This window comes from Crassostrea angulata, chromosome 6, assembly GCF_025612915.1.
Source record: "Crassostrea angulata isolate pt1a10 chromosome 6, ASM2561291v2, whole genome shotgun sequence".
NCBI lineage: Eukaryota > Metazoa > Mollusca > Bivalvia > Ostreida > Ostreidae > Magallana > Magallana angulata.
In genome coordinates this window covers 58,793,385-58,807,780 of record NC_069116.1, presented here as the reverse complement: position 1 = coordinate 58,807,780, position 14,396 = coordinate 58,793,385, and the positions used below count along the sequence as shown (strand labels likewise).

The window sequence follows — 14,396 nt, the reverse complement described above, 5'->3', positions numbered from 1 at the left end:
GTAAATGATGTTAAATCTGGGCATTGGTTACACTTGGTTTAGGCCACATGAGCGAGACCTGGATGGGAGTTATGGGTAATCTGGACTAAGCTCTCTGGGTTAACCCCATCAAAGAGTTCATTGTCAGCCAACATATTGGGAAAACTGTTTAAATAAATTTATCCTGATAAAGAGAAGAATTTAATTAATACCAGAGGACCTAAGAGACAGTCAAGTATACAGGCCTAATAATAAAGTCACTGGTGAGATAGAGAAACTTGGTAAATCTCTATTTAATGGTTGTCTGAACTCATCAAAAGCAGAACTGTCCTGGTGTCTATCTATAAAACTCCCTGCCCACCCAGCAGAGTTCCACTCTATCTTGCCACTTCTTTTACCATTTTTGAAAATTATCAATTTTTTTCCAATTTTAACTGCATTTAATCAAAATTTAATGCATGAAAGGGAGAGAGAAAGAAGTGGCGTGTCCTTTTTGCCAAGCTTTTCTATTCCTGCGTGGGAACTGTTATGCACTTTATGGACAAATCCTAGTGAAGATAAAGTGACCCTAATCCATGAAGTGTTTTATGCAAACTAGGACTGGGGTAGGTGCTTACATTTGGGATTAGGGTAAATCCCCGAGATGAAGACTAGGTCCCCTGGCTTCATGTCTTCCTCTCTCTCAATGGTGATAGGCAGTGTGTCGTACATGTAGGCTTGGTTCCACGGCCCGATACGAAACCCAAACTCCTTCCTCAGATCCAGCATAACCTGACGCACCAGCCCACAGCAGTCCAGGAACCGCTTGGAATAATACTCCTCATCTGAAAGCACATTAAGATTTTGCTGTGAAGCATGAAAACTTGTCTCTACAATTAAATTTTAAAAAGAGGGGATCTTTTAACAATAAAATTTTGCACAAAATGGCATCTTTAAGCAAAATCATCCAATTCTATTTTTATTTGAGGTGTCAAATTTCTTAATTTAAATTGCCAATATTTTTCTTTTTTCCAAATGTTCTTTTGTAATGTAAGTTAAAGGAAAATGCAATGTAGAGCATGACTTGATCAAATGACTGAAATTCTAGTTATATATAATTCATGTACCATCAGGTGTCCAATAACGCTTTGCATAGGGTGTACCAAAATACTTCTTCGTCTGTGCCATAAACTTGGCCCTTAGTTTCTGCATGTGTTGCCGATTTCGCTGTTTTTTCTTTCTTTTTCGCTTCATTTTCCTTTGGTTTTTGATTTCCTTCTGTAAACATAAAACAATACAAAACTTTGATTCCCAAACACTGCTTATTATGTGACATTGTCATCAAAACACTGAATCAATGAATTCAAGGACGCTACTTTCATTTTATTTTGAGTTTGATCAAGGGACAATTACAGGTGTGATATTCACAGCAAATTGTTCAGAGTAATCAGTGTTTGTTAAATACAGCCCATCTTACAGCTAATCTGTCTAGATCATCTATGAGTTGTTACCAATGACAAAACCTCATCCAAACTATGTCAACCCAACATAACTACAGAATTAACAGAATTTCAAGGCAAAGCTATGCAGGCATGTTTTCATTGTTTATCTGTCAATGATTTTTCAATGCAAAGGAAAGTCTTTGTTCCATGGAGACAAACACACTATTACAAACAAATCTTCCTTATGCCTCATTTTGTTCTTATCATAAACCTTCAGAATATGTGTTAAACAGTAAACTAAAAAAAAAAAAAATCAGTGCAATTATAGCTTGGAACTCAGTTGTAAACAACACTCTGTTATTTAGGCACAACGACATGTAAAACCTGGTTTTTCTTTCTTTGAACACATTTCTTTTTATTGCGGTTGAATTCCTTTTTAACCATCTAGAAAAAGAGAAGAGGACATATTTGTTACAGTGAAATAAGATGCCATTATGAAATAATAAACCAGGGTAGATGTAAGCAGGTACACAATGGGGCTGTGTGGGGACCAGTCTTGGCCTGTCACCGACCAGAGGGAATTGTTTGTTTCTTATCAACCAAATACAGAGAGCCATTCCAGATTAATCAAACATTGTTTACTTCCATGTTCAGCCCTAAGAAGGTCGTGACCCCCGGCTGTCAGTCCTGATCACCTTTCTCTGCTCTGATATTTCCAATATAAGTGATCTCCCTCCATAAAAATTGATTACTGAAATCAAATATTGATCAAACAATCCAGATCAGTCAAACTTGTTTCCCCGCTTCACCCCCCTTGCTTGCCCAGTCGACAAGAAACAAGGAACATGTTTAACAAAGACAAATAGAGCCCTGTCAAGTGCCCCGCTCTGATTTTCATACTTCAAGCCTCAGAAGGAAGTTATGAAGGTCTTATGAGTTAATATGTTTTCTTAACCACACTTAAATGAGGTGTGTTGAAATAAAACCCAGGAAGTAAAGGGATGAGGGGTAACAAATCTTTTTCCGACTACAAGTTCCTCTGTCCTCCAGTTTTCCGACCCGTCCTTCCCTTCTGAACTTGCCACCAGACTAGCAAGTAAAACAGACTGTGCCTTCCCTGTAAAGTCATCGCTCTGAAACTTAAGTACTCATTGCTCTTGTTAAATGTCAACATCTTAACATACAAAACAATGTTTATTACAAACAATACATGATTGTTCCCTGATAATGAGTGTACAAACAGTGCCAGTGTTTGGAGGCCTGGTCGACCACCGTGGCTGTTAATTGTTTAGGGTCCCCCCTTATACCAGGGAAGGCCCCCAGCACATACACACACGTCAAACAACAGATCCTATTAGAGACAACAATGTCCAGGCACCCCTCCACCCCGCAACTCTTTGTTCTTGTCCACACAAGTAGTCATTGACAAGGGAACTGTAAACCTAGATAAACTTGTGTTAAGCATCGCTTCTGCCCTGTCATTACGGCCTACTGCTAACACGAGACCCCCTCCATAAAGATAACCAAGGGGTGATAAGCTCTGAACTCTGGCGATGGCTTCTTCACTGTTACCCCTCTAGGAGAGTACTAGTGATGCCTCAAGGGTAGCTCACCCAGGGCTACTGGAGACAGCAGCCATTGCCAGAGACAGCAGCCATTTGCCGGAGACAGCAGCCATATTGCGTACATATGCCGTATTCACGGTGAACAGCTGTTATACCTGACTGATGAAATAAAATACTAACAATTTATATCAAATGTTGCCATAAATAAAGTCTCAACAGTCATTATATAAATGTTTAATGTTAAAACCTTTCATGAGAGACTATGATAAGGTTTTGTATTTTTTCCCTATTGTATTTTTTCCCCCTTTCTGGCTCTATAAATCTGAGAGTACTGTTGTCCCTCGCTAGGTAGACACTGACCGGCTGAGTGGTATCAATGATCTGGCTGACCAGAGAGACACCAGCTAACTATGTGGTCACACACTTCCATAAAGCTTGGGCCAATCAGTCACATTAATGAGCCATGGGGAACAAAGGGGGATAATTAGGGCAGTGACAGCGTTACTGATCATTATTACCCATAATTCCCTGTCTGCTCCGTGGGCTGGAGTGACAGCTATGGTTTGTTTATGGCGGTGTGTGGACTGAGCTGACTAGAAAGAGGATCAATTCTTAACAAGAATTTCAGTGTCCCTTCAAAGATTTGACAAAATTTTCCTGTTTTCCAATACAATATAAACTAGCTAGTATAGAATTTCAATTTGAAAGCAATAGAGCCAAACTTCATACATAGCTTATCACTTTTTCCACTAAAACTAATGAAACCTACAAAGCAATTACTAGAACAAAAAATTCTCATTAAAATTTAGCACAAAAATATGAGCAGGATCTATTTATGGAATAATGTATTAGTGAAACGGTTGTCTGGGTGAAACAGAATTTGATAAGATAAGAAAATCGAGTCCCAGCGGATCAGAATATGATACAAGGTCCTCAACACAATGGGAGTCATTTTCATGCAATCACCAGGAACAAATACTTGGAAACCAGATGGCTCAGACACAATGGCAAGAAGATCATAGCAACTTGATACCCAGGAAAGTTAGAGTCTGGAGTAAGTAGCCAAAATCTGTTGAGATCTTTGGCCTCATAAGGAGTGAGGTATGGGGAGGCTTTCCCTAATGTCAGTCCCAGTTCCAGAAAATGCACCATTAATTACCATGCACAGGATTGATGCAGGCACAATCCATCTTCCTCCGAAACAGACTTGTAATACATTACGGGCATCGAGTAATATTATGGATGGGAACACATTTCTGATAGATGTTTCGTGAATAAATTTATAGTGTTATTGTTGAGGGCTCTGTTCCAATACAAACCAATAGATTGTCTTGTCAGAAAAGCCTTTCAAGTCACAGGTAAAGAATAGATTTAACGAATGCCACAACAAACCAGAATAGCAAATTAGCAATAAACATTTTGCATAATCTATCAATTTGACATTTTCAACTCATCATTTTACCATGGCTGAAATCTGGAGCCTTTGGAAGCGTCACAATGTGACACAGCTCATCCTTTTAATCAAAAATGGTATGATCTGGTGACTTGCTAATCAGATTAAATGCATGATGAATGGTATTTGATGAGACTGAATCTGCTTCCAAAAAATCTAATCAAGCCTCAAACCCACTATGTCACCCCATTCAAAATTCTTAACATTTTTGCCTTCTCATGATCAAATCTTTTTTTTACCACCGACACGTTCAAACTTAGACAATCCCTTAAAATTGTGTACCTTTGCAATTGACATAAAGTTTTTTATGGACAAAAATATAAAACCTCGCGATCTTTTTAAATTATTTTTTGACAATCCAATTCCGGATCCAAGTTGCACTAGCTGCGAGATCTAGATAAAGCAGGGAGTAGTCGTTAAACTCTCACCAAGAGAGCCTCATAAAAAAGTCATCAATGAAATATATCGCACTTCACTGTTATATCTAACATTTGATGATAGATTCCTATGCTCAACTTTTAAAAATTTCCTTTTCATTACACGTTATGAAAAATACATGTCCATTTAAGTTGGAATTTCCCTGTGGTAAAGAAAGAAAGCCTTCCTTCTGAATTATACAGAAACTTTTCCATGGCCAGGACCCTTTATTGAAAACACCTTCTTTTTGACTAGGTTATTCAGCAAATAAGTTCCGCAAGCTTTCATAAACAAATCATTAACAAGTTTATTGAGGAGATGACATCCATAAATAAAGAACATTAATTTAAATACAGAGGAAATAAACCAAGGGATATAACAATTGTCAAGTCAGCTATTGTCTGCAATGGACAACCACCATCTAACAAACAGCAAAACAGGAAACAACTGATATGTTTTAACTTCCTATGGAAAAGATAAGACTTAAGTACAAGTTATAGTAGCATGCAGGTGTCAGCGGCCATCTTGCTCCTTGTCACATGTTACTTGCCACTTGTCGTATACCTGCATCCATCTCAACAAAGTATACAAACAACGGCCCGCAACATCCCACCCCCCTTCTCACGCTGCTGGTGCTGGATAGCTGTTGTCTGGTGCCTAGTAACAGTGTATACAATCTCCAAAAACAGTGTATACAACAGGCAAAATGCACCTTCCATCCTTCAGATGTTACAGACCATTTCATTGGATGAAAGAGTATACCAGGATGTAGGACAGAGATATCATCTGTGTAATCAAATCATCAACCATTAATCATCAAATTTACAAAAAAAATCAATGTATTTTTATGGCTCACCCTACCAAAACATCATCAATACTGTGATTATTTTTATGGCTTACCCTACCAAAATATCATCAATACTGTGATTATCAAATATTAATATCTCTTTGTTCATTTTTGAACCAAATGGCACCTGAAAATGATGAAATGAAGTTCCAAAAGTTGTAAACATGTTTCATGGCGAGATTTGATTACACTGGTGGATTCTGAAATCAGAGGGTTATATTACTACAGAGAATACAAACAGCCCGGTAGCCATGCAACTCAGCAAAGACAGTTCAAATTCCACGAAAAATCATATTTCCCCCTCTCTGAATACAAATAAGACATTTACCACAACAATAAATTAATGATGAATATTTAATAGCTCTGTTGCTATCTGGCACCATCTGTTTGCATGGAGAGAATACAGAGAAAGAGCTGAGTAACAGTGCAGGTGTAATGGTGCAGAATATGGTCGATTTAGCAAACTCTGAGGACATCTTTACCTGACAGTATTAGAAGAAGTGAATCAGTCTAATGCTATCCGGTAAGATGCCGCCAGAATCCATCACAATAAATCAGTGCGTGGTGCAGTGCAGTGGGCTACGACGGCCCCGGACTAGTTCTACTTATGACTACAGTACTCTCTATGAAATAAAATCTCCACCAGCATTTCACATGGGTGTGCAATGCCACGCAGGCTTAATCAAGAGAGCGCGGCAAAACGAGTTTTCAACCATGTTTCCCTTATCAATCACCTTTCAAGCATGAACAAAATACATCCTATCAAAATAATCCGTAAAGTGACTAAGATACATTACTATCAAATATAAATGAGGAAATTTGTTGATGCAAACAACAGAATATAATGAATTGATCCAACCGGAATTTTTATTTTGCATGAAAATACGATCTACCTGAAAAAACAACTCCTCAATTACCTGACCAAAGAAATACTGCCACCATCCTTTACATTGGAAGAACACTTTGAAATAATTTGTCTCAGAATAAAAAAATCAATGAAAAAGCAGGGAAAAGCCTCTGACAACTGGGTGGTACCCTCAATGTAGACAGTTCTTAAGGGCTTCCCAAAAAGGCATTCACTCACACAAAAGCCGATTTTACATACGCATCACGTAATAACGACAAGGAACAAAATTCAGTCAACAAATGAGGAAAAGAATTTTGCGTGTTACAAACAATTTACTTTAGAAGGCAAGCTAATACCAGATCATAGCTCTTTAAGTTTCAATGACTTAAAAAGCAGTATCTATATTCCATGTTACGTTTTCTAAGGGAGATCAATTTCAAATTTTGCTAAATCAACTTCCCATGTAATGAGACATTCTCATTCCAGCATTGAGCCATTGAGAAGGCGAGTAGATGACAATTGGGCCAGAGTTTATCAAATCTCACCTTTTCATTCTCAGATCAAACAACACATCGGCAGACTTCATCCCCTCCATGCCTAGGAATCACTTCAGCAGAGGGAATCAATGTCACATTTATCTTTTCACCAACAAATTGACACATAAGTTTAAATATCCTTCCTTGACTGCCGCATATACAGGAAAAATCTCAAAATCCGGCAAGTAATTTACCAAGCATAAAGTAGTTACATGCTTGACTAGTTTATGAGAAAGAGTTGCTAAATAAATAACTTGTGTAATAGAATGGCTAGCCCTCAGCCGTCTGACTGGCCCCACTGAATGCAGCCAAGCATGTGTGGGGGTTATAGCATACTGCACAAGTCCTTGATGAGCAGCCTCTCTCTGCTACTCCATCCATGCTTGACAACAGAAGATAACAGACAAACATAGTTCACATCCAGGCAACAATGAACTTTCCAACTCAATGAGCATTTTATAAAGTCACCTCAAATAGTTTTGAATACATCAATGGAGATGCCATCACCGGCTCCACTTTCTCACTTTCCATCAGCCTCTACCTTGTGACTCCCTTATGGCCTTTTCTTTAATGGCATATGGTGGTATGGGTCCCCTAGCTACTTAAAACAGCTATCTCTAGATCAAATGCCTGCCTCACTTCAAACACCTGACTGCCTTGCCACAAACAGACGGATTGAGGCGTGGTCTAAATTGCCTCATTGCTAATTCTGTAACTTTTTGTATTGAATTTTAAATCAAAATTGTCCAATAACCTATCCTCAGTCAATTCCTATCTCTTAAACCTTTACAAAATGACAATAAAGTTGTACACTTTCAGTACTGTGATTTAATCAGATCCAAATTTATTCCTGATGTGATCATTACACTCAGATGAAAAAATTAAAGCCTCGTGATCAATGAAAATCTCTTATTCATCAAGATGGCACCCTCTCCTCTCAAACAAAGCCACACACCTGTGTTAGGTCTCTATGTAAGATTACTAACAAGATAACAAGATAAAAAATATCAGCTAATGTAAGGTAAATGCTTCCCTTGTACGTCGCCAATAAAATAACGTACACCACTCCAGCACTTCACCTGGACAGTTTTAAAATGTGTCACTACACAGGAATTTTACACACCATGTGTACAGCTCATGAAATACATTTACAATGCAAATAAATCATCTCTTCCTTTTTTTTTTCTTCCCTGAAACATTTCTGAGTAAACACAAGTAAAGGAAGCCTCGGTGACAACAGGAAAGTTTGTGTGAAATCAACAAACACCACAAGGCCGCTCGGCCAGCAGGTTAGGAATCCACAAATATTGGCTGACATAACTCAAGTGAGCAGGCCACACAAAACCCTACACTTGTCCTTCCCCACTTTATTCAAGGAAAATTTAACTTTTTCTGTAAACACAAAAGCCAAAACTTGGACTATTATATTAGAGCCACTCTTTGTTTTCTTAGTGGATAAAAGTTAGCAAAACAGTCAAATCAGCAATGAATGGTCAGAAAAGAAGGCTCAAGTTCTTAACTAGTACAAGTACCCTAAACAAATCAAGGCAAGAAAGAATGGTACTTGTAACATGGAGATTTGAAATAATACTGGCACACAAAATCCTGTAGCAGAAAATTTCACATCAAGGAAATAAATCACATTCAAATATTAAAAGCATGCATGCAAATCAAACAAAGGTAACATCAAAGGAGAAGATCAGACAACCAGACCAGATCATTTGCATTTTATATTTCCCCTCTCATTATTACCTCACTGGGTGTGGCTCTCCAAACAATCACAGTTATCCTAACAAATCCATCTTTTTCTTTCTTTTTTTTTTTTTCAGAATTTATTCTTTTTTCGTGAAAATTCAACAATTTCATTGGGTGGCATTCAGGAAGCTTAACAGCAATGCAAATGCACAAAAGTTAAAGAAAAAAATCCCACACCAAAAAAAACTTAGAGATATTTAATCCTCCTGATTTTATCCCTGAATAAGTTAACATTTAAATCAGAAAAAAATTATTGTTCGCCTGACGTGAAAAACTAAACCTGAACTGAGTTACCTCTATTTCTGAGCACACAATAACGTCCTCCACCGAGACAAAGCATCCTCACGACTGAGATCGGATAAGAAATCACAGGTCAGCCCTATCTCACTGGTAACTTCTACTCATCCTCTCTTTAAAATGAAATTCCCCAACAATGGTTGTGGGGGTAAGCTGGCCTCGTTTACTCTTTGGATCAGGTAGAATGTTTGAGCGCTAGGTATATTACGCTAGGAAAATCACCTAGTCAATATTGACCCAAACGTCATTAAACGTGCTTCAACAGCCGAGGACTTAAGTCAATGAGAGCACAGCATTGTTAGGGCTTCCATGGGACAGAGCTTGTGACAGAGAGGTTTAAGTATCATATCCAACCTCATTTTTAGAAAGCCAACAGAGGAATTGTATTCTAAACAAAGACTTTTCTGATACAAGAAAACACTATGACTTAAATATCAAAGGTCTTTAAAAAAATAAAATTTGAATGCATCTAAGCTACAAAAACCACATACATGCATATATTTGAAATCTTATAGTGAATCACAATCAGTACTGTACATATATTTGTTTGTGAATCACAATCAGTACTGTACATACATTTGTTAGTGAATCAAAATCAGTACTGTACATACATTTGTTTGTTTCAAGCCCAGCTACACCACTGTAATACTATCACAACAAACTAGTGACTAGAAACTCCAGAATAATATTGATTCCAAACCTGACTCTGCATTTTCTTAAAGACAATGTCTTCTATTCTGATCACTGAATCAATAAAAGCAGGAGCACAGATGGGAGCTGCCCTGCTTCACAGGAAATCTTGTACAGGTCTTCTGGAAGCTACACCTGAACTGCACAATTACGTAAAGCCAAAGGTGCACAACTCAAGTGCTGAATCCCATAAATCTGTTCTGTTGACTCAGCATGGCTGGTGGGACCCTTCATCTCCCGACACAACGCAGGCCCGGGCAGATTAAACGCTACTTAGGCCTTGTAACGTGACAGCAAAAACTGTTCCTATACCCTGGTCTCACAGAAATATACAGTTCAAACACTACTTCTGACTGTTGGAAACTATAAGAATGAAATGCTAGAAACTCAGATCAACCACTCAATAATGAAAAGAACAGACAAGGGAAATATATGCATAAATATATATAAATAAATATATCCGAATGGTCAAGAAATCAATACTCCCAAGATTTTGTGTGCCCGTTTAGGGGTTTAAAAAAGTCATTAAATCTAGTATAGAGAAGAGATAACTTGTTTTGTTTGAACCAAATATTTGTCAACTGAGATAACAAAGGAAGAAGTGCCAACATGGGTTTATTGGTGCCTCGTTGTGATCAATAACCCCACTCACAGGTAGAGAATAAAAGGAAACCTTCCCCTCCTTAACGATCAGCGGATCCATGCGCATTGATTGCAGGGACGGCCACTAGCACCTCCATCAAAACATACACGCCACAAAAACATCATTTATCATAAAGTAACATCAAATTGTCCAAATTACAGATCAAACAGAACATAGTTCAACACACTTGTTTATTGTGCAATAGATCACTGCTGAGTCGTCCCAGGTAAAAACCCATACCTCATAATTTCTGTCCCTGAGTCCATTACCCCCATATGTTTGGCGGGCTTATTATGTATGGAAATTATGTATGTTCAAAAGCAAGGTCTAAATTCCTTGTCTGAATGTGGCAAGATCCATGATTGAGGGAGAGGAATCTATTAAAATTCATAAAGGTCCTGTCACCGTTTCCCATGGCAAGTCAATCCGGCAGACAGTTTGCTATTCATCAAACCCCCGCTTCTCTTTAGTCTTACTTTGTCAGGCCATCATACAAGGAAGAAAGGGTTAATTTTTCCCCAAATCGATTGATTAAGAAGCCTGGCTTTCAGGTGAAATCGGTCTCAGGTGTTACACTCACTGACCATGTGTCCAAGATTTATTCCTGTCTGATAGAAAACTAAAGACAAGTCACAAAGACTGTTATAGAATACTGCTGAACAAAATAACCTGACAACGGACTTCACACAAGTATACAAAGCCTGTAGCATGGTATAAAAATCAAAACAGATGCATGGTTAATAAGAGAAATTCCATTTGAAATGTATAAGTAAAGATTTTGAAGAGAAAAAAAGGTTGACTTGAACAGGTGGGTTTGAAATAGAAGGTTACAGTCAAACAAAAGATTTTAGCAGCTGATTTTTGTTAAAGTATGTACATATCTGTGACCAACGGTCAACAGAATGTAAATCCATCCAAGTTAGATGTAAAAATCCATCGCACCACCATCGATGTACCCAACACCTGTAATCTCAGCTTAACCCGGACTGATTTCTTTCCTGAATGCCACCAATGTTATTCTAAGAGATCAATGGTCCCTTAAAATAACTTTCATGGAAGTTTAAATATATTGACAAAGACCTCCTGAAGCCATCACTGGGAACTATAAAGTTTGAGCTTGTTGAGGGGGCATATACTTTTGGTGACATGACATCTGCCCTGGTCAACAAAGTACAGGAGATGAAGCCATGGACAGGGATAGGTATAAAGTTTTGTCAATATTCTTCTGTGATTAAAATTCTTTGATTTTTATTTTTTGCATTTACCGGTAAACAGATCAACTTTAAACAGAACTACTTAAAAACAAACAAAAAATTAAAAAGGAAACTTGAGATTTTTTTAAATGAATTAAATCTAGATTCCAGAGCATCAAAATGTGCACAACATAGGCTTATCCTCCAAATATCTTACTTATGGTTCTTAAAAGAAATTATTTCAACAAAAACAAATCTAGATAAACCATTACATAATGCGGATTAGAAAAGCTCTCTTTTCTTGGTTTAATTTATTTTTATGGAAAACTTTTAACATATAATTCGTAAAAAGTCAGGTAAATCCAGGTAAATGAATATACATGGTAATACATGTTTGGGAGTAAATGCTGGGGTTTTTATTTTTTTAACAATCTAAAACAGTCTGTTTATGAAAACAAAACTATCTTACCATTTATTAGAAAATATTTCATAGGAAACAAAAATGACTAAGGCTTTAAATTTGGTACTTCAGTAAAGTTCCAAACTGAGGAAAACTCCAAAATATTTGAGATAATGCCCTTTAATCATGCTGTTTGCTTGCTATACCTACCAAAATCTACCACTCTACAATAATTAATAAATCTCCCAACATAGTTTTATATCAGATAAATGGAAATATGAAGTACAGCCTTTGGTTAGAAAGCCACAAAAGCTAGCTAGATGCATACAGGTAGTCCCCATAATGGAAAAGCCAGTAGGAAATTAATCTACTTATTGATTTTATAAATGATACATTGAACATTTACTGGACCCCTTGATTGTTATTCACAATCAAATGAATTTAGTCACCACAGGCAATTCTATAATCATTAACATTTTATGATAACAATTGCTGCTGGCAAGTCAAGTATCATTTCATATTCATTTCTCAATATCCCTTTATCCCTTTATCGAAAGGTATACAATGTACTGTTAGACATGTACTAGTAAATTATATTGGGTACTCTAGCAAAAAAGTATGTGAAATTTTTTTAAAATGCGATTAACTAAAGATGTTTTGTTACTTAAAAAATAAACACAAACTTAAATTGTTTTGCATATTAAAGCAGATGTCTGTTTCTCTGTCAACAACATATGGGCAAAAATCAATCCAGCCATAAATAAAATCTAGGACCTATATAAAAATAGCAAATAATTAATACATGTACAACATGTGTTTCTGAGGAAGTTTGTTTTACAGCTGATGTCTTTTAAATGTAACACTAATATGAGAAGGTTGTAAGGGGTGGAAAATGCAATAATTAGATGCTAACAAGCAGAATATCTTAAATTAAGGTTATAAAAAAGAACGCCAGAAACATGCTTTCAAATGAAAAGGATTGTATTCCACCACCGGGACTCAGGACTGATCTCAATAATAGCAACAGTGTATCTCCTTATACAGCTGTAATACCGAGCGCAGCGAGAGGCGGGCGAAGCCCGCCTCGCGAAGCGAGGATTAATGGTATCACGTATATATATATGAAAATCAGTGAAAAATGAAAGTTGAATCAGGGGTACTAAGGCCAAAAAAAAATTTCTTCCAGCCATGGGCGCCGCCATATTGGCAGCCATTTTGTTTTTAAAAAGTTAGTTCGATCATTGATTGACTGGTACTTATCGATGTTTATTGCCCCTGAACTCGATTAAAGAAGTTCCAATGTTTCATTTGAAGGTAATTTGAATTAAAAGAAATTAAAAAGGAAACCAGATAAGTTTCAGTTGTGCTTTAATCAAGAAACACGACTTGTTCTATGTATGTCTTATCAAGTTATCAGATGGAAAATAAAAACATAAACGTCAAGGAACTAATCATATAGATACTTAATAAGATATTTAATTTCATTACAGCGGCATTCATATGAATTTAATTGATAAACAATGAAAGAAGAAATAAAAAATTCGGAATCACGTAACTCTCTTCGGCTATTTCCGAAGACAAAATTTGAACGTTTTACGTCTGAAATATGACGTCATAATGTAGACTGAGCACGCGACGTTTAGTTTAACTTTGTCGAATGGTATGAGTAGGCAGGCGGATCCTACTGTATGCGTTTTTTAAAATAGATTTTATCATACAAAAATCAAACTGCACTGTGTTAAACCTGCGCTCGGTCAAACGGTCACACCGTTTACATATTAATCATGATAATTGTGCCTACCTTTCCATTTGAAGTCTGATAAGAAATAAGAAATCAATGAATTCATGTAGATCTTCTCTTAGTGTGCATTATACATTATCCTTTTTTCATACATCTTTATGATCAAAGAAATTCAATATTAACCACCAAAGCCTTAGTAGTCATTTTACATTATTAAAGAAGCCGGTACTACAGATTAAGATAACAAATAACAGCTTTAGCCTTGTGTACCTGTTTATCTTTCTGAAATTTAAGAAATGCATCTTGAAGACTCTCTTTCTGTCCACCGCCTTGAACAAAGTCAATAGTAAACGACTCGCACTGCTTTCGTTTCATTTCCATTCCTCCGGATTCTTGAGTGTCGGCCATGTTGATTTCTTCATTTCCACGCATTCGCTAATAATATCGGCGATGACATGTCAAGGTTAAGACAGGTTCACTGAGACGCAAGTTATTTAAATTTTGCCGAACATATTGAATCTCAAACCTCTAACTATATGCTTTGTTTAGACGAAACCGCCTTGACGATTTCAAAACATTTCAGAGGAGAGCCAAATGCAAACAGTGTTCCGA

At 37.0% G+C, this 14,396-nt stretch overlaps 1 protein-coding gene across 1 annotated transcript in view; it reads right to left on the bottom strand.

The window, feature by feature from the left end:
* Positions 1 to 14,396, bottom strand: part of LOC128188183 (uncharacterized) — a 43,802-nt gene extending 29,406 nt beyond the window's left edge. The window contains exons 1-4 of the mRNA XM_052859080.1: positions 14,055 to 14,396; positions 13,845 to 13,859; positions 1,086 to 1,236; positions 597 to 803 (exon numbers count right to left, since the gene is read on the bottom strand). Of these exons, the coding sequence (XP_052715040.1) occupies positions 597 to 803; positions 1,086 to 1,236; positions 13,845 to 13,859; positions 14,055 to 14,216 (535 nt within the window). The 5' untranslated portion in view covers positions 14,217 to 14,396. The remainder of the gene's footprint in view (positions 1 to 596; positions 804 to 1,085; positions 1,237 to 13,844; positions 13,860 to 14,054) is intronic.